General features: G+C 52.1%; 2 protein-coding genes across 5 annotated transcripts in view; one reads left to right on the top strand and one right to left on the bottom strand.

Moving 5' to 3' along the window:
* The first annotated feature begins 990 nt into the window (after positions 1–990).
* On the top strand, positions 991–5632 carry DERL3 (derlin 3). Of its 2 annotated transcripts, none has more exons than XM_036076494.2 (7): positions 991–1127; positions 1241–1306; positions 1387–1460; positions 1579–1672; positions 2176–2371; positions 2884–2974; positions 3923–5632. In XM_036076494.2, the coding sequence occupies exons 1-7, from the start codon at positions 1035–1037 to the stop codon at positions 3924–3926; spliced, it is 618 nt and encodes a 205-aa protein (XP_035932387.1). In that variant the 5' UTR covers positions 991–1034; the 3' UTR covers positions 3927–5632. The 2 variants fall into 2 exon arrangements, with proteins under 2 accessions (XP_035932387.1, XP_035932386.1); XM_036076493.2 differs by lacking the exon at positions 3923–5632 and adding an exon at positions 3080–3334.
* SMARCB1 (SWI/SNF related BAF chromatin remodeling complex subunit B1) overlaps positions 5535–25292 on the bottom strand; it is a 35775-nt gene continuing 16017 nt past the window's right edge. For 2 of the 3 annotated variants that reach the window (XM_036076489.2, XM_036076490.2), the window contains exons 6-9: positions 20032–20198; positions 13639–13829; positions 6273–6404; positions 5535–5882 (exon numbers count right to left, since the gene is read on the bottom strand). In XM_036076489.2, the coding sequence (XP_035932382.1) occupies positions 5843–5882; positions 6273–6404; positions 13639–13829; positions 20032–20198 (530 nt within the window). In that variant the 3' untranslated portion in view covers positions 5535–5842. The other variant, XM_078060702.1, reaches the window with a different exon arrangement.

The raw sequence follows: 25292 nt of genomic DNA, 5'->3' as shown, positions 1-25292 counted from the left end.
CTGCCTGTCTCCTCATCTTTTCTTGGCTGCTGTATCTCCCACATCCAGAAAAGCACAGTCTGTGTTGAAGGTTGACTTAATGAATGAATAAACGGAGTTTCTCTTTTCCATTAAATGATGAGGCCCTGGGGCGCCTGAGTGGCTCAGTCGGTTAAGCGTCTGCCTTCGGCTCAGGTCATGATCCCAGGGTTCTGGGATCGAGCCCCACATCGGGCTCCCCGCTCAGCGGGAAGCCTGCTTCTCCCTCTCCCATTCCCCCTGCTTGTGTTCCTGCTCTGTGTCTCTCTCTGTCAAATAAATAAATAAAATCTTTTAAAAAAAGAAACGATGAGGCCCTCTCCAGGCCGCCCACTTGCTCTGGCCAGTGTCGGCACTCTGGGGTCCTTGGGAAGACTCCCCACAGGAGTCCGCGCGCGGTCAAGTGGACCGCGGCGGGGGTGGGGCGTGGCTGGACACAGTGCTGAGCGCCTCCTCTGTTGTGGGCCAGGTGGCACTGTCTTTGGTTCTCAGTAGGGGAGAAAGCCCCGACCGAGTCGCTGCCGCCCCGGGGGGCCTCACAGAGCCTCCAGACCAGACTCGCATTGGTCCCGCCTTGCCCACGCCCCGGGGTGACCCCGCCCCTTCCGGTCTCAGTTACTCGGTCCCGTCTCATCTTCACTCTCGGAGTAATCTTAGCCCCGCCCCCAAAGTCTTGTGGGTCCTTGCTGTTGGTTCTCTCTAGGTTGCCGCGAAGCGACCCGTTCCTCATTGGCCACACGTTCTCCCGCGCCACCACGACAGCCATCACAACAACCGCCACGTGCTCACCTGTGGGGCCTGCTCTTTGGTCCCGAGTCCCGAGCCGCCCACTCCCCTGTCCCGCCCTCGGCTTCCCGCTTCCTCCTCCTATTGGTTACCGGGCCCAGGGTCCCGCCCTCGGCCCTGGGCGCGCTGCGCCTCCGACGCGGATTGGCCGAATTCGGGAGTGAGGCGGGGTTTGGAGGCGGGTTAAAGAGCGTGCAGCAGGTTGCGCCACGCGTGTCAGAGAAGTTTCAATGGCGTGGCAGGGGCTGACGGCCGAGTTCCTGCAGGTGCCCGCGGTGACGCGGGCCTATACCGCGGCCTGCGTCCTTACCACCGCTGCTGTGGTAAGCTGGCCGGGCGGGCGGGGGCGTCTCCATGGCTGCAGCCCGGGAGGGGTGTCGTCATGGTTACCGCTGGATTCCCGGGGGAAGCACCTGACGCGCCCCTGGTTCCGCAGCAACTGGAGCTCCTCAGCCCCTTCCAGCTCTATTTCAACCCGCACCTCGTGTTCCGGAAGTTCCAGGTGAGGCGGCCCCACCCATTGCACCTGACAGGCCCTGCCTGCCCTGCGCCTGACCTCCTGCCTTCCCTCCATCTCCGTAGGTCTGGAGGCTCGTCACCAACTTCCTCTTCTTCGGGCCCCTGGGATTCAGCTTCTTCTTCAACATGCTCTTCGTGTATCCTGCCCCGCGCGGACCCAGGCGTAGGGCGGTGGGCGGCTCTTGGGGCTGGGGGCGGCCCGGAGTGGGGAAACTGAGGCTCCGCCCTGTGACACTTCCTTTACCGAGGCCGCAGGTTCCGCTACTGCCGCATGCTGGAGGAGGGCTCCTTCCGCGGCCGCACGGCCGACTTCGTCTTCATGTTTCTCTTCGGGGGCGTCCTCATGACCGTATCCTTCCCGGGCTCTGAAACTTCAGGGCGCAGCGCCTCTGGGGCCAGCCTGTGCTGGCCCTGGGGCCTGACATGAGCGCCCGGGCCGGGGAGGGACAGAGTAGTTCACTCCAGCTTAGGATGTATTTAGCGTACATCGTGTGCTCAGCTCCGGATGTCAGCGCCAGCTCTTCAGTGCTGTACACAAAATACCACAGGGTGATGTGCAGGAGAGCCAGGTGGGGTGCTGGGGGCTGAGCCCTGCGTGCCCTGCATGCTGGTAGCCAGGAGAAATTGGGGCAATGATGGCAGTGTTTGGAGGCTGGGGCGCGGTGGACAAGCAGGGGCCTGAAGCGTGGCCTTTGATTGGAAGGGCACATCTGGACAGTGGAATGGCACATAGGGGTGATGAGGGAAGGGAAACTAGGGAGGATTCCAGGGGGTTCGCAAGTCAGAGGTGTCCTGGGCAGGGGCTCTGAGGCCTGCACCAGAAGGCCTCCAGCACCTTGACTCTGGCTCAAGCTGCTAGGGCTCCTGGGCAGCCTGTTCTTCTTGGGCCAGGCCCTCACAGTCATGCTGGTGTATGTATGGAGCCGCCGAAACCCCCGAGTGAGGGTCAACTTCTTCGGCCTCCTCACCTTCCAGGCACCATTCCTGCCCTGGGCACTCATGGGGTTCTCTCTGCTGCTGGGCAACTCGATTCTCGTGGACCTGCTGGGTGAGCCTGCCTGTGCGCTCGCCCTCCCCAGACAGGCCTGCGTGCTGTGCCAGAGCCCTCCCTCCCACCCGCACTGGACCTCTCACCTGTCCTCCCACCCCCCCTTCCTGCCCTGCTAGCTCCTCTGTTCTGGCCCCTGAACAAGCCAGCCAGCTATAGGCTCCCCATCTTCGGTGTACTGATGCCCGTGTGGGTCCTGACCAGGGTGGGGATAGGTGTGTCAAGTTCCCAGCCTTGGCTCCTATTCCTCCCCTGTTCTCAGGCCCTCCCCTCCCCAGGTCCTGCCCACTTCTGGGCCAGGTAAGCCTGTCCTTCAGGGTCAACCCTGCTCTCCCACCCCGGGGCGGGGGCTGGCAGTCTGTGCAGAACACTGGGCGCTCATACTCTGGGGCCTGAGGTTGCCTGGCCTGGCTGTGCCTCCGGAACTGTGCCTGGAGGCAGGGAGCAGGCTGTGCTGGCCTCGGGCTCTGGACTGTGGAGAGTGGCCTCAGCCATCCATGGCTCTCCTACAGGGATTGCTGTGGGCCACATTTACTACTTCCTAGAGGATGTCTTCCCCAACCAACCTGGAGGCAAGAGGCTGCTGCTGACCCCCAGCTTCCTGTGAGTGCTAGAGATGACAATTCTCCCGCTGCCCTCCCTCAGATGGCTCCCTATACCAATGGGGACGCCTGCTGGCCTCAGCTCAGTGTGGGCCCCTCCCTACAGGAAGCTGCTACTGGACGCCCCACAGGAGGACCCCGATTACCTGCCCCTCCCAGAGGAGCAGCCAGGACCCCTGCAGCAATGACCCTACCCAGGGCCAAGGCCAGCCCCAACCCCAGCGGCCTGTTTTCCTGGCCTCTGGCAGGCCTCCATTCCACCCCTAACTCCCGCTTACAGGAGAGCAACCTGTCCTGGAGACTGGGCTGGTGCCCAGGGCCCGCCCAAATAAACAGAATGACCTGCGTCTCTTTGCCCACAGCACTGGCTCCCTGCCTTGGCTGGCCACATCCTTCCATGCTGGGCAGGTGTTACTGGCCTTGATCTAGGGCCACCAAGCCTGGTCGGCCCTCTCAGACCAATTGTAGATGGTAGCATGGGAAGCCCAGAGGGGGTCAAGAACCTGCCCACAGTTGCCCAGCAGCTTTGAGCTCACAGATGGCATACTCAGGGTTCTCACTCCAGCTTTGCCAATGCCTTAATGGAGCCTTGGGCAAATCCTACCTGCACTGATCTCTGCTCCGGGCCAGGCAGCAGGGGGCTGGCCAGGTCTCATTGGCTGGGGCCAGGACTGGGATGTCCCTGTCATGCCAAGCCCAGTTTGCAGGGGCTCCTGCCCGTGGTACCCTCAGGCTGATGCCTCACTTGGCTCCTCCTGCCCCTCAGTGGCAACAAGTGGACCTTTGCCCCACTTTCCAGCTGAGCAGTCAATGGACTTGGCCAAGGCTCCATGGGGTCAGGTGCGGCAGAGGGCCAGGACCGGGTCCTCTGCCCTTTCTGCAATCCCAAAGCTTTGAGAAATTTTCACCTCGGCAGAGTTCTACAAAGCTCTCTCCCTTATGTTTTTAGCTGAGAACCATGGGAGCCTGATCTGATCCCACAGCTCACTTTTTTCTTTGGTAAAGTGGGCACCAGACACCCTGGCCAACTTTCCTCATTGCCCTGGACCAGTCGGAACTCTGGTTTATTCCTGGATGATCAGCAGCATAGGGGCCCCTCCAGCTGCAGGCTGTCACATTCACGGATGGCCCAAGTATTCACCATGGAGTCTGACCTTCATTCTGTAGGGAAACCGTGTGGAGTCGCAGCTGGCTCTGCAGCAGTGCTCCAAGTGAGGGCTCAGCCCCTGGGCGGGCCTGGTGGGCTGGCCTGCCCAGACGGGCTGAGGTGGGCAGTTTCATTCCATCCCACCAGTTGTAGGGGCACATGGACCAAGCAAACCGTTCAGCAATGGAGCCCACTTGTCTCCAAGGCCAGCGGAGCCTGGGCCTGGAATCTTCCTCTTTGTTCAGGGCCTTCCAGTGAAGCCCAACCATCTCCTTGCTGTGGAGCTCCAGCAAGTTGCACTCCTGGATGAAGGGCAAGGGGCTTGAGTACAAACTCCCTGGGACGTAGGAGCCGTCATGTCCCAGGACATGATCATAGGACCCCCAGCCCAGAGGGCCAGGCCCATCTACCCCTATTATCCTGGCAATCAAGACCCCAATGCCTACTCAAGAGCTCTGCCCTTGGCCAGTGTGGGGCTCAGGTTGGAAGCCAGGTGGCATCATGCTCCTGCCATGCTCCTGGGGAGCAGAGCAGCCCTGACCTGACAGGGAAGACCTGGCAGCAGCTGAAGGCACCAGCCCAGAGCTGGGGGTCTGTTCTCTTCGGTACGACTGCAGCTGTGTGCCCAACTCACCAAGCACCACTCGGCTCCACGAGGAGACCCCCACATGCCACCCTCACGCAGCCCACATCCCTTCTGTAGAGTGGGGACACTTCCACATGAGACAAGGATGCAGACGGGGCAAGCAGCTCACTGGAGGCAGAGCTGAGGAGAGGCCCAGGGCTATGCCTCCTTCTCAACACACCACATCCCCCCACGGCCGGCCCTAGGCAGGAGTGCTGCTCCACGCGCCTCACTCCTCACAACCGGCCCGAGAGAGAAGAGCTAGCCTGGCCCGTGGCGATAGCCAGGGGTGCAGCTGGAACAGCCAGGCGTGGGCCCTCGGGCACCCAGGCTGCTGACACCCCCGTAGCACCCACAAAGGACATGGCTGCTGCAAGGGACTCCAGAGAAGCAATGCTCCGGGGCGGCGGGGGCGGGGGGGGGGGGGAGCGACAACAATCTGGACACAGCAGAGCCCAAGGACAGCAGGAAAGCCTAAGCGGCTTCACAAGGCCAAGCTAAGGGGGCGGGGTGGGGCTGTCACTGCAAGGTAAGCGGGCCTCCTGCCCTCTGAGCCTCGTGACCTCACTTCTGTCCGTCGGTACGAGGACGGCACAGGTGGCGGGCGGCGGGCCTGAGGAAAGCACGACTGTGCTGCCGTTGGCCTTGGCTGCAGCCGTATCAGCCCCAACCTGCCCAGCTGGGGCTCTGAGGCCCAGAAGGGCGAGAGGCCTGGCATGCCAACCTTGGCCACACACCACCCAAGCCAGACCCTGCTCCTCGTCCCCTTTCTTATTTTTATGCTACCACTTTGAAAAAATGGAACATGACCTGTTGTCTTTATTTAAAAAGTGTTGCTAGCCCTACCTGGGGCTCCTATACAAAAACAAAACACAACCCAAAAACGAGGCCTCTTTCTGACCAGAGACTTGGGTGGGGACTGGGGCTCAACAAATGGAATGTGTGCCCAGGGAAGGGTGAGCGGAAGCCCTCCGCACACCCCATGCTCCTCAGGATGGCCCCGGCCTGCCCCCTTGGCCGCCCTCCTTTCCAGAAGATGAAGGAGAGGTGGTCCGATCTTCTGAACGCTCCGTGGGAGCCATGCACCGATGGGCTGGTTACCAGGCTGGGGCAGTGTTGGCAAGACGCCTCATACGCCTGCAGGAGGAGAGCAGGCAGTGACCCAGATCCCCCCGGGGATCTCTAGTGCAGCCAGGGGAGTGGGGACAGAGACAGGACACGGAAAGGGGGGGGGATCCCCAGCCCCTCGCTCGCTCTGAGCCTGTCTGCTGCTTAAGGCCCTGAGGCTGCCCTCTCTCCAGCTTGCTCAGGTCCTGTCCACCTCTCCAGGGCTCCAGACACGCAGGTCTGGGCTGTGGTCAGACCCAACCTGAGGGCTTAGTTTTGTTCCCGGCAGGGAAACCCACCCAGGGGCTAGACTGGGACTTACCACTCAGGGGCCTGCCTCTGGCAACTCGGCACCCTCCCAGAAACCAGGTCACCTTTGGGCAGAGCCAGCTGTAGGGGGCCTGGGGGGGTCAGGGGTACCTTGTGTTCCTGTCCTGGTCGCGGATCTTCTTTTCCATCTCGGCGTCTGTCAGAGTCTCCAGCAGCGGGCACCACTGGTCAGCATCACCTGTGTTCCGGATGGCAATCTCCACCGTGGGTAGGGGGTTCTCACTGTGGGCCGGGGTGGGGTGGGGGGTAGTAACTGCTAGTGCACAGAGTAGCAGCTAGAAAGGCCACCAGAAACCAGCGTCCACCCCCTACCAGAACACTGAAGCCAGGGCACGGCAGGAAGGCCCAGGCCTTTCCTGCCACCTCCTCTGCCTCCTCCCTACTGGGCCGTTTCCGTGCCTGGCTCCTCAGAACAGCACTCCTGAGAGGAGTGGCCTGGTCATCACCTGTCATGCAAACCTCAAGGCAGAGTCACTGGAGATGCCAGGTCCCCCCACAACAGCTTCTCTTCAAAGCACTCTCAAACAGGCCCTTTGTTGCTGCCTAGGTGTGTCTGGTCTATAAGCCTGGGGAGGGCATTCCCCATGACCAGTGTTGCTGGGGAGGCAGGGGAGGGCGGTCTACCCCACTCAGTGCCCAGGGCCTGGACCCACCAGCCTCGACGCCTCATCACTGAAGACCGCTGGGCCAGCCTGCCCCTGAATATTCTGCACACTTGCTCCTCAGCCCACTTCACTGGTCCAACTAAATCCCAGAGAGCTGGGCTATTTGCTTAGGGCAGACAGCTGGGCCTGGGACCCTGGTCCCCTGATCACTACACTCCACGGCCCCTCAGTGACCACCCCGATGGCCACCTGTGCACCCTCTTGCCAAGGAGACACAGCGTGGGTGTGTGTGTGGGGGGGGGCAGACACACACAGGAGCACCATGGGAGGGAGGACACAGCTGAGCTGCCGCCTCTCTGGGCCTTGGTTTCCAAGCCTATGTGACAGGAGGCTGAAGAGGCAAGGATGCTTCAGAGCTGACAGCTCAAACTCCTGGCCTGGGAGGCAAGCCTCAGAGCGTGGCCCTAACACTGACCTCTCCCAGCCCCTTCCCACCGTCACCACCCCGGCCTCACGAGGCCCTTTTCTCTGTCCTCCAGCTGGGCGTCCTGCACCTGTGTCCCGAGGCTCAGCACCCCCAGGCCAGCCCTGCTCCACTGCAGCCCTATCAGGTGTCTGCCCACCTGCAGAACACGGCTCACTCTGGGAAGAGTAAAGGCGGGCAGGGCCCAGGGGAGGCACCTGGAGGACATGGACAGAATAAAAGGGGACGGGCCCCTGATCGGGCAGCCTTGGTTTTGATACTTCATCTGGGAAACAGGAAAAGTATCATGGCTGTGACAGCTTTTCGGAGGATTACTATTAGTTAAAGCAGCCAATGTACGTGCACCGAAGAAACTCCCTAGGGTCCAGGCGCCTTGTCATGGAGTCTCCCTGTAACGTGGGCCCAAGGTTGTGAGTGGCCCACTGGAGAGGGGCGTCCACGCAGGCCTGACCAGAGGCTCTGCTCCTCACGCTGCCAGCTGACCCACAGCGGCCGAGGGCCTGCTCCAGCCTCCCCTGGGCTACTCTCCTCAGCCGGGAGTCCCAGCGTGTGGGCTGAGGCTGTCACCACAACCCAGGGCTACCCCTGGCTCCCTACAGAAGTGGGGCTCAGCTCTTGCTGCCGAAGCTGGGCCCCAAAGCCCCAGCTTGTGCTGGTGACTCAGAGGCCAGTGACAGAGGCAGTGCCAAGCCCCCACCCGTGCTTCCCCGAGGCCAGCCCTCCTCAGGAGCTCCTGACAGCTCTTCTGCAGCCAGTGCGGTGGTTTGGCAATCCTGAGCCCCCCCAGCCACAGACCCAAACATCATTCCTCACCTCAAGGGCTCCCGGCCGCCTTCCTCGGGAGGACAGACATGAAAGGCGCCAAGCCCACGCTGAGGGGAGCAAAACATGTTTTTCTCTTAATTTAAACAAGAGCTTGTGAGTAGGTCCTGGAGGCCCCTTTGTTTACCTCCCCTTGGCTCTGGGAAGATTCCACTCCAGTGGGTTTGTTCTAAAATAAGAACTAGCTCGATCCAACCCTGTAAGAATGGGCCTAGAGCCAGCAGGCCTGCCTCGGGTTTGGGACAAATACACAGGCGGGGGAGCCACCTTGCCTCCCACTCCTCTGAGCGGATTCTGCATCATGGCTTCAAGGTTACCTGGGATCCCAGATGCTCCTACCACCCTGCAGAGTCCAGGTGGCGACACAGAGCCTAGGCAGGGGAGGGCTGTGGCTGAGGTGACAGACGGCCCGGGGCCACAGCTTGTAGGGTTATCTTTGGGTGATCTTACTGTTACGCCCTCAGGTGATACAAAATGCCAGCCAAGAAGCACTACTATGCCCACTTCACAAAGGAAAAGGACAGAATCTTGGAGGGAAATGACCTGTCCACGGCCACTCAACTGGGAGCAGGGGGGACAAAACTTGACATCACCCTCCTCTTCATGGTCAACTGATTTTTACATGGTGCCAAAGTCCACAAAATGGGGAAAGAGCAGTCTTTCCAACAAATGGCGCCGGGACAAGATGACCTGCTGGGTTAGGCAGCGGTTTCGTAGGCATCGCATTAAAAAGAGTACAGGTGGGGGTTCCTGGCTGACTCAGCTGGTGGAGCGTGCAACTCTTGATCTCCGGGTTGTGAGTTCGAACTCCACGCTGGATGTAGAGATTACTTAAAAATAAAATCTTACAAAAAAAGCACAGGCAACAAAAGAAAAAATAAATTGCACTACATTAAAACTTAAAACTTTTGTGCTTCAGGGGCACCTGGCTGGCTCAGTCAGTGGAGCATTCGACTCTCGATCTCGCGGTTGTAGGTTCAAGCCCCACCACGCTGGGTGTGGAGATTACTTAAAAAATAAATAAATAAAATGTAAAACAAAAAGAATAAAACTTTTGTGCTTCAAAGGACACTGTCATGAAAGCGGAAAGACAAGCCGCAAAGTGGGAGAAAATACTTGCAAATCATATCTCTGATAAGGAACTCATATCTAGACTATATAAAGAACATTTACAACTCAATAATAAAAATACAAATGACCCAATTAAAAAACAGGAGACTTGAGCAGCCATTTTTCCAAAGGTGATATACAAATGCCCAATGGCACCTGAGAAGATGCTCAAGGTCATTAGTGGCCAGGGAAATGCCAATCAAAACCGTGAGATCCCCCACCCCCTTCCCCTAGGATGGCTAGAATCAACAAGTCAGATAACAGATGTTGCTCAAGGACGTGGAGAGACCAGAAGCCTGGCTCTGCTGGCAGGAAAGTAAAATGGGGCGGCTCCTCTGGAAAGGGGTTGGGCAGTCCCTCCAAACGCTAAACATAGCTATCACGTGACCCAGCAATTCCACTCCTAGCATCTACCCAAGAGCACTGAAAAGAGGTGTTGAAACAAGAACTTGTACACGAATGCTTGCAGCACTACTCTTTAACAGCCAAAAAGTGACAACAACCCAACTGTCCATCAACTGCTGACTGGGTAAATAAAATAGGGTCCATCTGTATGACAAGATCTTAGCCTCAAAAAGGAATGAGGCTCCGATACAGGCTACCACAGGGAGCTGTGATACTAAGAAGCCAGCCACAAAAGACCACGTGTTCTAGGATTCTATTTATACTGAGTACCCAGAACAGGCAAGGCGATGGAAAGCAGATCAGTAGGTGCCCAGGGCTGAGAGCCATGGGGGCAGGGCGATGGCCGGGAAAGGGGGCGAGGCTTCCTTTGGGGTGATGGAAACGCTCTCGAACTGTGATGGCTGCACCACTGCGGATCCTGCAAAGCTCATGCTAGCTGGCTGGGCTGTCCCGTACGTGCACTATACCTCAAGGAAGTGGTTCTAACAACGGACAAGCAGGCAAACAAGTGCTGCAGCCGTCAGGTGGGCAGAGTTCCAGGAGTAACCTCTGTGGCTCCTGGTCAACAAGTCCAAAGTGACCCTGGTGTCTCTCAGCCCTGAGACGCACCAGTGACACTGCCTCTTTGTCCCCCATCAGGCCCAGCTGCCAGGTTCTCTGGCAGGTTCCCCTGCCTGTCCCCAGGTTCCTCCCGGCTGGCACCCTGCCCGGCCACCTCCCTCCGGGGTTTCATGCTCCCTGCCGATTACCTTCGGTGGCCACACACAAGTCTCCTCTACTAGACAGCGTACTGTTTCTTCTCTGCCCCCAGCCGCAGGTACCGGAGGGGCCAGGAACTCTACTGATGCAACTTTCCTCATAGGTAGCGGCTCGCGGGTTTGGGTGAATGTCTGACAGCCTAGCATGGACTGCTCAGCCCAGGCCCTTCCCGTGGTGGAGCCCTGTCCCCCTCCTGCCACTCACCATCTTTGTTCCATTCCGCTGGCCCCTAGACATGTGTGTTGTTCCAGTTCAGCTCTCCTCTAGGAGCTTGGGGCCCCCAATCTACTTGCCACATGCCGTGCCCCCTCCTCATGCCTGCCCACATCAGGCCTGCCCCTGCCACGGCTGAAGGGAAGCCTGTTCTCTGCCCTGGCTCCCTTGACTTATCTGTGGGCATTCTGCCTCCGCTCACACGTGCCCTGTGACCAGCAGCTCGCCTTGCTCCACCGCGGACACAACTCAGTGCCACCATCGCTGAGGAAGGCACTGGAGCCCAACAGTGGGCTCGGTCTGGGGGCAGACAGACGGCACTGGCTTGCGGGAAGTCAGAGCATTTACAACACGGGATGACGGAGGCCCAGGACTTAAAGCGCCTTTTAAGGAGTCATGTGACTCAGCAGTTGCCAAGCTTTGGGTGTAGCAGAGACCAGGCCAGGGCTCCTGGTTCCACCCTCCATAGACCAGGTGGTCCCTGGCCCTGGAGACGTGGTAGCCCACTCTACTCTCCCCAGGCAGCGGCCCAGAGAGAAGGACTGACACTGGTCTCCCTGGGGAGAGTCAAGAGCAATTGGAGGGGTGCCTGGGTGGCTCAGTTGTTAAGCATCTGCCTTCGGCTCAGGTCATGGTCCCGGGGTCCTGGGATCGAACCCCGCATCAGGCTCCCTGCTCCGCGGGAAGCCTGTTTCTCCCTCTCCCACTCCCCCTGCTTGTGTTCCCTCTCTCACTGTGTCTCTCTCTGTCAAATAAATAAAATCTTTAAAAAAAAAAAAAAAAAAAAGCGGCTGGAGCTCCCAAAGGATGGCGTGGTGCAGTGGTGATAATGTGGGTCAGGGTCAAGAGACAGAAGTTGCAGTCCCCTTCCTTGTTTGCCTTAGAAGGCCACAGATCTGTCCCCTGGATGATGAAGCCAGCCTCTGACCCTAAGCTCCCCTTTCTGTCCTGCAAGCTCTCTCCAGAGCGTCCAGCTGCCCAGGCCACACACAGCACACACGACGGGCTGGGCCTAGTAGGAGGAGCTCAGGAGGCCTGGTCAGCTGGGAAAACACAAGCAGCCGTCCCGATGCCAGAGAGGCGCTGAGGCTGCCTCCCAGATCCTAGGCAGGCTGTGTCCCACGGGCCGGGGCTGCTGGCGGGGGGATGTGTGCTCACCCCGGTCTCCGGCAAGCAGCCCTGCCTTCCATTCTGAGGACATGAAACCTGCATGCTCAGCACTCGCTGAGTGCAGCGGCCCGGGGCTCTGCGATGCCCCCATCCACCCAGCTGGAATTCATTAAGTGGCTTCTGAGATGGAGGGGCGGGGGGGATCGTCTGTAAGTCCTGACCTGCCGCCACCAGGGACTCCCGAGGGGGGCCTGCTCTGGAACTGTCTGGCACACTGCCAACGGCCTGAAGCCTTGGCGGGGGCTTTTAGGAGGACGCCTGGGATCACCCCGGGATCAGAGCAGGAGGGACGCCACCACATATCCCGCCACCCTCCGGGTCTTGCTGCTTTGAGCAGCATGACAACCCCACCCCACACAGCATCTGCCAGTCAGAATGTGGATTCTGACCCAATCAGCATCTCGGGGATAAGGTACCTGGGGTCGATGTCACTCCCATGACCTGTACCACATCACCACCTCCCAGGACCCCAGGAGGCACTCCAGGGAGCGAGGCCACCCCAGACTGGCCTTCAGGCCCATCGGCCTTGGCTCAAGTACAGCATGAACGGACATGCACGGCCGCACCTCCAGCCAGACTTCACAAGAGCGAGACGCCGCCACATCGTGGCTCACAGACGCCTCCTCCCAGGCAGGGCCTGGACCCTGTCTGTGAAGCAAGACCACCTGGTCGGCAGGGCTGCTGGGAGGTTACGGGAGGGAACATATGTGCTGTCTCAGCCCGGATGCCGGGAGTGCAGGCAGTGCTTGGACCCCCACGGAGCTCAGTGGTTTCCTGGGGCCAGGATCTCAAGGCCTGAAAGTGTACGGTCATTCCTTCTCTCTTGCTCAGATTTACAGGAAGCAGTCAGAAAGCAGTCTCCTGGGATTTCTGGGAAAATCAGCTGAGACACAAACATACTCACGAGCTCCATTAACTGTCCTATCTTTGCAAAAAGACCTTGGTACGGGCTCCTCATGTGCCATTTTAGGCTCCCGTCCCTGAGTAATGATTGCCAAATGTAGACGATGACAGTTTGATGAGCAGAATAAATCCTAACATCCTGTTTTGATGCAGGGATACTCCACGCCACCCCCAGATGCACTTTCCCAAGGGTTGAAAAGGAGCTCAGGGAACAGGATGTGGCTCTTTATCTTTCATGGCCCCCAGTTTCGGGGTCCAGCCAACATGGGTGCTCGACTAGTCTCTGACTTAATGACGGCGAGCTAGAATAGTAGAAAGAAACTGCTGGGGACGCCTGGGTGGCTCAGTCATTAAGCGTCTGCCTTCGGCTCAGGTCATGATCCCAGGGTCCTGGGATTGAGCCCCGCATCGGGCTCCCTACTTGGAGGGAAGCCTGCTTCTCCCTCTCCCATTCCCCCTGCTTGTGTTCCCTCTCTCGCTGTCTCTCTCTCTCTGTCAAATAAATAAATAAATAAAATCTTCAAAAAAAAAAAGAAAGAAACTGCTGGAGATCCCTGACTCTCACGAGCTGGGGAGGGCTGTTTGGAGCAGCCCTTATTTGAGACAGAAAGCAAGTCCATCAGATGACAGCTCTTGGAGTGGGCGATCAGTACCTGATGGAGGGAAGAGTATGGGCAAGAGTACAGAGGCAGCGGGGCGGGAGCGTGCAGAGGGGCTGCTGGTAGCCGAGTGTGGCCCTGGGCAGTTGCGGGGGGGGGGGGCGCTATTGGGTACAGAGCGGGCAGATACACCCCCCCCCCCCACCGTGATGAGGATGGGGAGCCCTGCTACTGAGACACATGAGGCGGGAGGAGCGAGCCAACAAAGGGCCGCTGATCAGCTAAGGCTCCAGAGAGACCCGAAAGCGTCACCACACATAGGGAGCCGTCTTTTCCCCAAAACATGTTTGCAGAGGAATGAGGGTGGGGCTCATCTGGTCTCCTACCTGAAGGCGTAGGTCTTCTGATGCCAGCTCAGCTGTCCCCGGATGCTGTACGCAATGGTGGTGACGAACTCCCCGCCCAGCCCCAGCTCTGAGCACAGCTTCAGGGCAAATTTCTCTGGTGAGTTCTCCTTCTCTGACATGTCCCACTCAAACTGGTCCACCAGCGAAATGTTTCCCACGTGGATGTTCAGCTGGGGCAAGAACCAAAGAACACAAGTGAGAGGAGTCAGAATGGTGCCCAACCTTGGGAGACCTCAAGGAGGTGGGACAGCCCACTAGGGAGCCACCAGGCCAGGCTGGACCCTGCCCACAACTTACTAGCTGAGAACTGGGGCTGGCCCTTGTCCTTCTGGCCACAGGTCCCCATCCAGAAAACGGAGATGACACCGCATACCTACTGGGATGCCACAAGGGGCTCTGGCTCAAGACGTGGCACAGTCACCCATCTTACTTAATAAGTGTGATCACAGATGCACACCCCACTTGAATAGCCCACAAGGCGCCCGCAAAGCCTGGGTGGGCAGCAGAGGCCCACGGCCAGCCCCGCCCACCACGCTCCCAGCAGACACCCTGCTGACATGCAACCTGCCACCGGGAGAGAGTCCGGGCCCTGCCTGTGCAGCACCCAGACCAAGACGGAACACAGCCTGAGCCCCGGGGGCTCCCCACTGACAGCTGCACTCAGAACCACCATCTTTACTCGTCACACCACAGATGAGCAGGCCTGCTCTGAAACAGGAAGGACTCATCAGGGTCTGGCTGTGTTCGCTGGGCGCCGTGTCCACGAGTCTCCTTCCTATGGCTCTGTGGGGCTGGGAGCACCCCTTGCTGCTCTCCAGGTAAGCAGGCCACAATGCACCTGCCCGTTCACCCTACTATCCCTGTGTGCTCAGCTTTTTTTTTTTTTTTGACAGAGAGAGAGAGCAGACAAGCAGAGGGAGCAGCAGAGGGAGAGGGAGAAACAGGCTCTCCACTGAGCAGGGAGTCCAATGCGGGACTTGATCCCAGAACCCTGGGATCACGACCTGAGCCGAAGGCAGACCCTTAACCGACTGAGCCACCCAGGCGACCCCGTGCTCAGCTTTTTAAGACAAAGATCAGGGTGGCCACTGCTCAGGGCCCACCCTGCTGCCCTCAGAGAAGTGTGGGACCTCACTCCTTGTCCCCGTTCACAAAGCCCTGCACCTCTGGACCCCGCACACCACTTTTCACTCTCTGCAAACAAGCCCCCTGTCCTTTCCCATTTCCGTGTTCTGCTCACGCTGGGCGACCAACCAATGATGGTTAACAGAATGGAACCAGAAGAGCTGCCTCTTGGCCTAATAGGAACCGAATGCCCAGTGAGCCCCGAGGGCACGCTGGAACCAAAAAGATGGGAAGCAGCAGGCAGCCCACAGAAAAACATCAAACAGGGCCAAATAGGAGCAACGGGTGTAGCCGTGCACACGCAGCCCCAGCAAGCCCTGCCCCGGTTGCAACGGCAGGAGTCCTCCTAGCCACCAGGCGGCACTGCGCAGACTGGGGTGCCTGTGCCCCGCCAGTAACTGGTCATTAATGCTTGCATCTATTCAAAAATACAGACTGTGTGCCTACCAAGGAAGAGGCACAGGGAATGCAATGGTGAGTACGACCAACAAAACACTGTCTTCATGGGTTGACATTCCAGTTGGGGGAGAGATACCTAAGCAAGTTAATTATGTGAATGTATGGTACCTGTCATGTGTGGCCAAGTCCTAAAGAGAAAATGAGGGGAAGGATAGAAAGTGCACAGGAGGCCAAGAAGGCCTCCCTGGGGGAGGTGGCGTTTTAGGAAGAACTGAATGGGCAAAAAGCGCAGGCCCTGTGGCTCCTTGGAGAGAAGGGTCCTGGGCAGAGCTGGGCCTGAGGCTGTCAGAAGGGCTCCAGCCTCCACAAGGGGATCTGGAAGGCCTGGGGAGTGTGTTGAGCAGAGAAGAGACACTGGCTGCCACTGAGACCTCTGCTGGAGGGAGCCGTCTAGCAGTGGGGATGGTGGGGTGGTGAGGAGTGGCTGGACTCTGAGTGGGCTCAGAGATGAGGCAGGGCCAGGACCCCTAAGTAGGCATGCAGCACTGGGGCCAGGCTCCAGCGATCTCCCCAACCGCCAACCCTTATCACCACATACACCTGCACAGAACGGGCCCAGTCAGCCCTGCAGAGCCTCATGGCTTGACGTGTAAGAAACACTGAGCCCCCCAGCCCCCTGAGACTGAGCAGAGCCAATTTGCTCCAGGTGCCCTGGTAAAGGCAGCCAGGCCTGGGCTGTAGTCCCAGAGTCCCCAAGAACATCTGTAAATGGCCACTCCACACTAAGGCACCCCTTCGTGAAGAGACACTCCTCAGGTGCCGTCGCGGCCAAGCTCCCAGCCCTCCACCATGTCCCAGGAGCCAGACAATAAAGAATACCCTCACAGAAGTACCCAGCTCTCCTTGAGTCCCTGTGACCCAAACCTGGGGTGTTACCTTCAGTTTCCTCACCTACAAGATGGGTGCTGTCCCCTAGGCCACCATGCCCATGAGGGCTCTGACCTGATAGACACAGCACTGTCCTATAGCAGCAAAACTTCTCTGGGCCAGCTGTGTCCGACCCTGGTGCCAGCGAGCCCTTGCGTCAGAGCCGGGCAGGAAACCCAACCTGGGGGTGGGGATGACAGGTGGGATGGAGGGCCTGAAGGGGCCCCACAGCTGTCCAGTAGCCAAAAAAGCCTCTGGTCAGGAGAGATGGTGGCAACTCCTGGCAGATTTGCAACTGCCTGACAACTTTCTGTACGGCTGCCCACAAGCTCCATCAGGATTTAAAACAAAAAAAAATTCTGAGAAAAATATCAGGAAGCCAGCTGGTCAGACTCATGAGGACCCTGATCGTGGCCAACCCCATGCATTTGGCAGCATGCTGGTGGGTGTGGCTAACTCCATGAGGCCACTTCCCCACTACAGTTACAGGACAAAGAGTTGGCACAGAGCAGAGTCCTCAGGGCCATCCTTTAGAGGTGAGAGGCTAGGCATGAAGAATGCAGGTGAGGCTCCCATTTCTCTGTGAAGTTCCTCTTCTTTCTCAGTCAGGCCCTTTTGCTGCTGGTTGGCCATAATATGAAACTAAAATGGGTTAAGAAAAAGATTCTTATTTCTCTCAAAAAAATTAACCAGTGGGGCATCTGGCTGGCTCAGTCAGTAGAACATGCAATTCTTTTTTGTTTTTTTTTAAGATTTTATTTATTTTACAGAGAGAGAGAGAGAGAGCAGGAACACAAGCAGGGGGAGTGGGAGAGGGAGAAGCAGGCTTCCCACTGAGCAGGGAGCCCGATGTGGGGCTCCATCCCAGGACCTTGGGATCATGACCTGAGCCGAAGGCAGACGCTTAACGACTGAGCCACCCAGGTGCTTTTTTTTTTTTTTAAGTATTTTATTTACTTATTTGTCAGAGAGAGAGCGAGCGAGCACAAGCAGGGGGAGAAGCAGGCAGAGGGAGAAGCAGGTTCCCCACCAAGCAAGGAGCCCAATGCGGAACTTGATCCCAGGACCCCGGGATCATGACCTGAGCTGAATGCAGACACTTAACCGACTTAGCAACCCAGGCATCCCAGAACATACAATTTTTTATCTCAGGTCACGAGTTCAAGCTCCACGTAAGAAAGGAAAGGAAAAACGTTAAGGGAAAAAGAAAGGAAAAAGGAAAGGAAAGGAAAGGGAAAAGAAGAGAGGAGAAGAAAGAAAAAGAGAAAAGGAAAGAGAAGAAAAAGAAAAAGAAATTAACTAGTAAGAATACTGAATGAGTAAACAAAAACTTCCCCACAAAGAAAAGCCCTGGGTCCCAATGGCTTCACTGGCGAATTCTACCAAACACTGAAAGAATTAGCAGCAATCCTTTTCAAATTCTGCCAAAAAATTTAAGACAGAATATACTTCGTAACTCGTTGTCCAGATATCAAAGCCACATACTACAAGAAAGGAAAACTACATACCAATATTCCTTATACACTTGATGTAAAAATCTTTTTTTTTTTTTTTTTAAAGATTTTATTTATTTGACAGAGAGAACACAAGCAGAGGGAGACAGGGAGAAGCAGGCTCCCTGCTGAGCAAGGAGCCCGATGTGGGACTCGATCCCAGGACCCTGGGATCATGACCCGGGCCAAAGGCAGCCGCTTAACCGACTGAGCCACCCAGGCGTCCCTTGATGTAAAAATCTTAAACAAAATACTAGCAAACTGAATTTAGTGGCATATTAAAAGAATTATATACCATCACCAAGTGGGATTTATTCTAGCAATGCAAAGATAGTTCAATACAAAAACTGACCAATGTAGCACACCATATTAACAGACTGAAAAACCACATGACCACCTCAATGTAGAAAAAGCATTTGACAAAATTTAACAAACTTTCATGATACAAACACTCAACAAACTACAAAAAGAAAAAAACTACTTCAACATAATAAAATCCATATATGAAAAACCTACAATGAACATCATACTCAATGGTAAAAACCAGAAAGCGTTTCCTTTAAGATCAGGAACTAACCACTTCTAGTCAACACAGTATTGGAATTTCTAGCCAGAGAAATTAGGTAAGAAAAAGAAATAAAAGGGATCCAAACTGGAAAGGAAGAAGTAAAGTTACCTCTATTTACAAATGATATGATCTTATATGTAGAAAACCCTAAATATTACACACACAAAAAACTGTTAGAACTAATAAATTCAGCAAAGCAACAAGATACAAAGTCAACACACAACTAATCAGCTGCATTTCTATACGTCAACCAATAAACAATCTGAAAAAAAAATTACGAGAACAATTTTATTCAGAACAGCATCAAAAAGAATAAAATACTTATGAATTAACTTAACCAAAGAGGTGAAAGACTTGTATAACAAAAATTACAAAACACTGCTCAAAGAAATTAAAGAAAGCATAAATAAATGGAAAGACATCCCATGTTCATGGATTGGAAGACTGAGTATTACTAAGATGTCAAGACTATCCAAATCAATTTACAATTCATTGTAATCCCTATCAAAATTTGAACAATGTTTTTTGCAGAAATAGAGTAAAAACCCATCTTAAACTTAAACTGAATCTAAAGTACCCTGAAGAATCAAAACAATCTTGAAAAAGACAACCGAGGTTGGAAGACTCACACATTCTAATTTCAGAAACTACAGTAATCAAAACCGTGTGGTACTGACATAAATCAAACATATAGACCAACAAAATCCCAGAAACAAACTCTCAAATATACAGGCAAATGATTTTTGACAAGGGTGTCAAGACCACTCAATGTGGGAAGGACAATCATTCCCACAGACGATGCTGGGGAAAGAGGCTAGCTGCATCCATAAGAATGAAGTTGGACCCTTACCTAACACCATTTACAAAAATTAACTCAAAACGGATGAAAGACCCAAATATAAGAGCTGAAACTATAAAGTTATTAAAAGAAAACAGAAAAAAGCTTCATGACATTGGATTTAGCAGTGATTTCTTAGATATGAGACCAAGGGCACAGGGAACAAATGAAAAGACAAATTGTACTTCATAAAATAAAAACTTTTAAGCATCAAAGGACACTATCAAGAAAGAGTAAAAAGGCAACCTCCACAATGGGACAAAATATTTGCAAATCACATATCTGATAAGGTATCGATATCCACAATATATAAAGAACTTGTTAAACTCAACAACAAAAGAACAAAATATCTGATTAAAAAAAGGCAAAGAACTTGAACACACATTTCTCCAAAGGTCTACAACTGACCAATAGGCACATGATAGATACTCAATGTCACTAATTAACGGAAATGCAAACCAAAGCCACGATGAGATAACACCTCACACCAAGCAGGCTCTGCAGCAGGCAGGCCTAAGGCCCAAATCTTAGCACTACCACTTATCAGCTGGACAGTATGGGGCAGGTGATGTGTAACCTCTCCATGTGGCAACCTCTTTACCTGTAACACAACGGGTAAGGCAGCAACTTCCTCCAGAACTGAGGTGGGTTACTAGACAGTGGGAAGTGTGGTTGACCCAGCTAGTCCACAGGAAGAGTGTCACACTGCTGTTCATCTCACTGTGGGCTTCCCTGCTCTGCCTGGCATCTGGCTTCATCTCCTCTGTATCACCCAGGCTCTGTTCAACACCTGGCGGTGCCCTGAATACATCCAGAATACAACTCTTACTCAGAGAAATCAGAAAGCCCACAACCCTTCCTGGGGTAAACAGCCACATACTACCTTTAAGGCAGCCTTCCAGAAGTCCAATCCCACAGCATGGACCCAAAACCAGGGGGGTCCAAGGCCTCAATGTACTCTCAGCACCCTATGACCCACCCAGGACAAGGAAGACCCCGGAGCACGGTGAAGAGCTGCCCACCTTAATGATGACACGCTGGTCTGACTGGTCCTCCAGGATGCTGTCCGTGGGATAGGACTCTATCTGCTGTCTGATGGCAGAGGCGATGGCTGGGACAAATGTCAGTGGGTTCAAATCCAGGTCATCACAGAGGATTTCTGAAAACATCTCAGGGGTCATCAGCTTCTCTGAAATCAGGAATTGCCAGCTGATTACAGGACCTAACTTCACCATGTTTGGCCCTAGCCTCCCCATCCCCTTCCTCCTCTGCTAGACATCCCCAACAAAGAATGATAACTGAGGGTGACCCTCCCAGACATGGGGCTGGGGGAGGAAGCACAGGACGAGCATCACCCCCTTCTGGCCCTCATTCCACACACACAATCCTTTGATACCTTGATCTGGGACTTCTAGACTCCAGAACTGAGAGGAAATAAATTGTTGTTTAAGCCACCCAATCTGGTACTTTGATATGGAAGCCCAAGCAAAATAGCACAGTCTCCTTCCAGATAAGTCACTTTGAGGTCAGTGTCCCACTGGCACACAATCATTCACCAACTTCCTCCCCAGTAGAGAAATCCCTGAGATATTAGGCCGCTTGTGGCTTTTTATGGACCTTCCCTCAGTTTCCGACTCTCTGGGCAGCACATACACATAACAAGGTGACAAATATGCAGGTGTAAATGGACCCTGGATCCTGGAAATATAGCCATACCAGGTATGAACTTGCAGGGGCCATCTGCAACTGGCCAGATTACAGCAAGGTCCCATGTGGTCAAATGTTTTCTCTCTGTTCTGCCCTGTTGTTGTAACCCAAATTTAACAGCCACACACCACTTCTGGGATGAGCCACAGACAAGAAGAAAGTCAAGGATGAATCCCCTTATTGGTACATGGCATGATTCCATCATCAAGAACCAGGTCTGCTCAACAACTTACCCCACTATTTCCTTACTAGCCCAGAAGGGCTAGAGACCAGCCATCCTAACAGTACCATCAGGACAGACCCAGAACACTCAGCCAGTCTATGATCAGTAACTCATATAGCAAGCAAGCATAGTTAATTTCGGAGATTGCAGCATGGAGCTGAAGTGCCCTATGAAGCACCCTATGAGTACAATGTGCAGAACATTATTAAACTTTTTAGTTTGAGATAATTATAGATTAATATGCAGTCTTGATTACTGTTGCTATATATTAAGACTTGAGACTGGGGAAACTGATTCTCCTACTTTATTCTTTTTTTTTTTCAAAATTGCTTTGATTATTCTAGTTCCTTTGCCTTTCCATATAAATTTTAGATAATTTTGTCTATATGCACAAAAAGTTTTGCTGAAATTCTCACAGGAATTGCATCCAACTTGCATATCAATTTAGGGGAACTAACATCTTGAGTATTCTAATCCATAAAAATGGTATGCCTGTCCATTTATTTAGATCTTTTTAATTAATTTTATTGGTGTTTTGTAGTTTTTGGCATACAAGTCCTATACATGTCTGTTAGATTTACACCGAAGTATTGCTTTTCTTTTTTAAAAGATTTATTTATTTTTAGAGACAGAGAATTCGTGTGTGCATGGGGTGGGGGGCAGGGGCGGAGGGAGAGAGAATCCCAAGCAGACTCTGCACTAAACGTGGAGCCCAATGCCACAACCCTGAGATCATGACCTGAGCCAAAACCAAGAATTGGTTGCTCAACCAAATGCACTGCCCAGGTGCCCCCGAAGTATTCCTTTTCTTATTGAGTGAATATAAATGGTAATGTATTTTTGAGTGTCCATGTGTTCACCAATAGTACACAGAAATACAATTGATTTTTGCATGTTTATCTTGTATCCTGTGATGAACTCAATCACTAGTGTTAGCAGGATTTTTTGTAGATCTCTTGGGATTTTCTATGTAGGCAATCATGTCATCTACAAATAGGGACAGTTTACTTATTTATTTTTTAAGATTTTAGAGAGAGTGTGTGAGCAGAGGGAGGGGCAGAGTTAGAGAATCCTGAAGCAGAATCCCCGGTGAGTGCAGAGCCCAACATGGGGCTCAATCCCAGGACCCCAAGATCATGACCCAAGCCAAAATCAAGAGTCAACCACCTAACTGACTGAGCCACCCAGGCGCCCCCAAACAGGGATAGTTTAATTTCTTTCTGATCTGTATGTTTTTTATTTAATTTTCTTGCCCGACTGCACTGGCTAGGAACAAGAGTGATGAGAGCAAACATCTTTGCTTTGTCCCTGATCATAGGCAGAAAGCATCCAGTCTCTCACCATTAAATATGTTAGCTATAGGATATTTTGTAGATACTCTTTATTAAATTGAAGTAGTTTCCCACTATTCCCATTTTTCTTAAAGTTTTTAATCAAGAATTAGTATTGTCAATTTTTTTTTCTGCATCAAATTGATATCATCATGGTTTTTCTTCTTTAGTCTGTTAATATGGTGGATTATGTTGATCAATTTTCAAATATTTAACTAGATTTGCATCCCCGGAATAACAAACCCTACTTGAGTCATGGTGTATAATTCTTTTTTATATTGCTGAATTCTGTTTGTTAATGTTTTGTTAAGGATTTATGTGTCCTGGTGCCTGGGTGGCTCAGTCGGTTAAGTGTCTGACTCTTGATCTCAGCTCAGATCCTGATCTTGGAGTTGAGTTCAAGCCCTGCGTTGGGCTCCATACTGAGCATGAAACCTACTTAAAAAAAAAGGGGGGGGGGATTTATGTCTATAATCATTAAGAATACTGGTCTATAGTTTACTTTTTCTGTACTGTCTTTAGTTTTGATATTAAGGTAATACGAGCTTTATAAAATGCATTGGGGGAAAAAAAGTAAAATTCATTGGGAAGTGTTCCCTCTTCTATTTTCTGGAAAAGACTGCAGAGAATTGATGTTAATTCTTCTTTAAATGTTTGGTAAAATTCTCCAGAGCCACCATCTGTGCCTGGAAGTTTCCTTTTGGGGAGGTTTTTAAATTATGAATCATACTTCTTAATAGTGATAGGGCAACTCAAATTATCTATTTGATACTGAGTGAACTGTGTTAGCATATGTTTTACAAGAAATTGCTCCATTTTGTCTAAATTGTCAAATTTATGTGTGTAGAGCTTTTGTGGTACTCCCTTTTGATATCCACAGGGTCTGTAATGATAGCCCATTTCTTTCCTGAATTTGATAATTTTTGTTTTCATCTTTTGTTGTCAGTCCTGCTAGGTCTGTCAGCTTTACTGAGCTTTTCAAATTATCATGTGTATTTCATTAATTTTCTCCCCTGTTTTTCTGTTTTTAATTTCATTGATTTCTGCTCTCTTATGCTTTGCTTTCTGCTCACTTTGGTTTCATTTTGCTTTTCTTTTTCTCAATTCTTGAAGTGGGAGCTTATAGATTTCAAACTTTTCTACTGTAAACACTGATGCTACAAATTACCCTGTCAGTACTACTTTAGCTATATCCTACAAATTTTGGTATGTGATATTTTCATTCAGGTCCATGTATACATTTATTTCCCTTTAGATTTCCTCTTTGAACCATGAATTAGTTAGAAATGTGTTATTTAGCTAACAAGCATTTGCGTCCATTCTGGTTGAAGAACACATAATTTAAAATTTCAATTCTTTTAAATTTGTTGACGTTTGTTTTATGACCCATGACATGGTTTGTATGGTATACGTCCCATATGAAGTTAAAGAAAATATGTATTTTGCTGTGATAGACGCAGTGTTCTATAAATGCCAGATACTGTTGGTTGATGGTGTTGTTGGGTTTATATCATCTTGCTCATTTTCTGTCTAGTTATTCTCAGTTGTTGAGATAGAGAGGTGTCAAAGTCTCCAGTACAATTGTGGATTTGTCCGTTTCTCCTTTCAGTTCTATCAGTTTTTGCTTCACATCTTTCCCAGCTCTGCTGTTTGGTGCATACATACTTAGGATTGCTATGTCTTTTTGGTGGACTGACCCTTTTATCATTAAAGTAGTCCCCCCAACCCTTATCTGTGGCTTTGCTTTCCACAGCCTGTTATCTGTAGCCAACTTTGGTCTGGAAGCAGATGATCCTCCTTCTGATATATCATCAGAAGATCACAGTAGGCTAATCCTACACCTCACTTCATCTCATCATGTAGGCATTTTATCATCTCCTATCATCACAAGAACAAGGGTGAATACAGTACACTAAGATATTTTGAGAAAGACCACATTCATACAACTTTTATTACAATATTATAATTGTCCTGTTATTGTTGTTAATCTCTTATTGTACCTAGTTTATAAGCTAAACTTTACCATAAGTAGGAATGCTTAAGAAAAAACATAGTATATATAGGACTTGGCATTACCTGCAGTTTCATGCATCCACTGGGGGCCTTGGAACATATTCCCTGTGGACAAGGGGGTACTACTGTATTTAATCTCTCTACCTGTGGTAATTTGCTTTGCTCTTAAGTCTGCTTTATCTGATACTAACGCTACCATTTCTGCTTTCTTCTAATCAATGCCTGCATGACGTATCTTTTCCTATGACTTTACATCCAACCTACCTAATCATTATATTTGAAATAAGTTTCTTGTAGATAATATATCATTGGGTCATTTAAAAAATGCACTCTGCCAGGGGTGCCTGGCAGGCTCAGTTCTTGGAGCATGTGACTCCTGATCTCGGGGTTGTGAGGCCGAGCCCCATGTCGGGTGTAGAGGTTACTTTAAAAAATGAAGTGTTAAAAACCATGCACTCTGGGGGTGCCTGGGTGGCTCAGTCGTTAAGCATCTGCCTTCAGCTCAGGTCATGATCCCAGGGTCTTGGGATCAAGCCCCACATCGGGCTCCTTGCTCCGCGGGAGGCCTGCTTCTCCCTCTCCCACTCCCCCTGCTTGTGATCCCTCTCTCACTGTGTCTCTCTGTCAAATAAATAAATAAAATACTAAAAAAAAAAACTGCACTCTGAGAATCTCTGCTTTTTTTAACTGGTAATTACTGACATATTAAGTCTTACATCTGCCACTTTGTTTTTGTTTTTCCTGTTTTCTTTTCTTACCTTCCTGTGGGTTACTTGAACATTTTTTAGGACTCCATTTCAATTTATCTGTAGTATTTCTGAGTATATCTCTTTGTGTAGAATTTTTAAGTGCCCTTCTCTATGTAACATCATATACACATAACTTACCAGTCTACTGGTTTCTTCATTTTTACCAATTCAAATAAAGTATAGAAACCGTACCTCTCATCATGTCCCTTTACATTTCCTCATTTATAAGTATCTTAAAATATTTCTTCTACATACATTTA

The sequence above is a fragment of the Halichoerus grypus genome, chromosome 13 (genome assembly GCF_964656455.1).
Source record: "Halichoerus grypus chromosome 13, mHalGry1.hap1.1, whole genome shotgun sequence".
Classification (NCBI taxonomy): Eukaryota; Metazoa; Chordata; class Mammalia; order Carnivora; family Phocidae; genus Halichoerus; species Halichoerus grypus.
The sequence above is the reverse complement of the archived record's forward strand: the minus strand, read 5'-3'. Positions and strand labels throughout refer to the sequence as shown.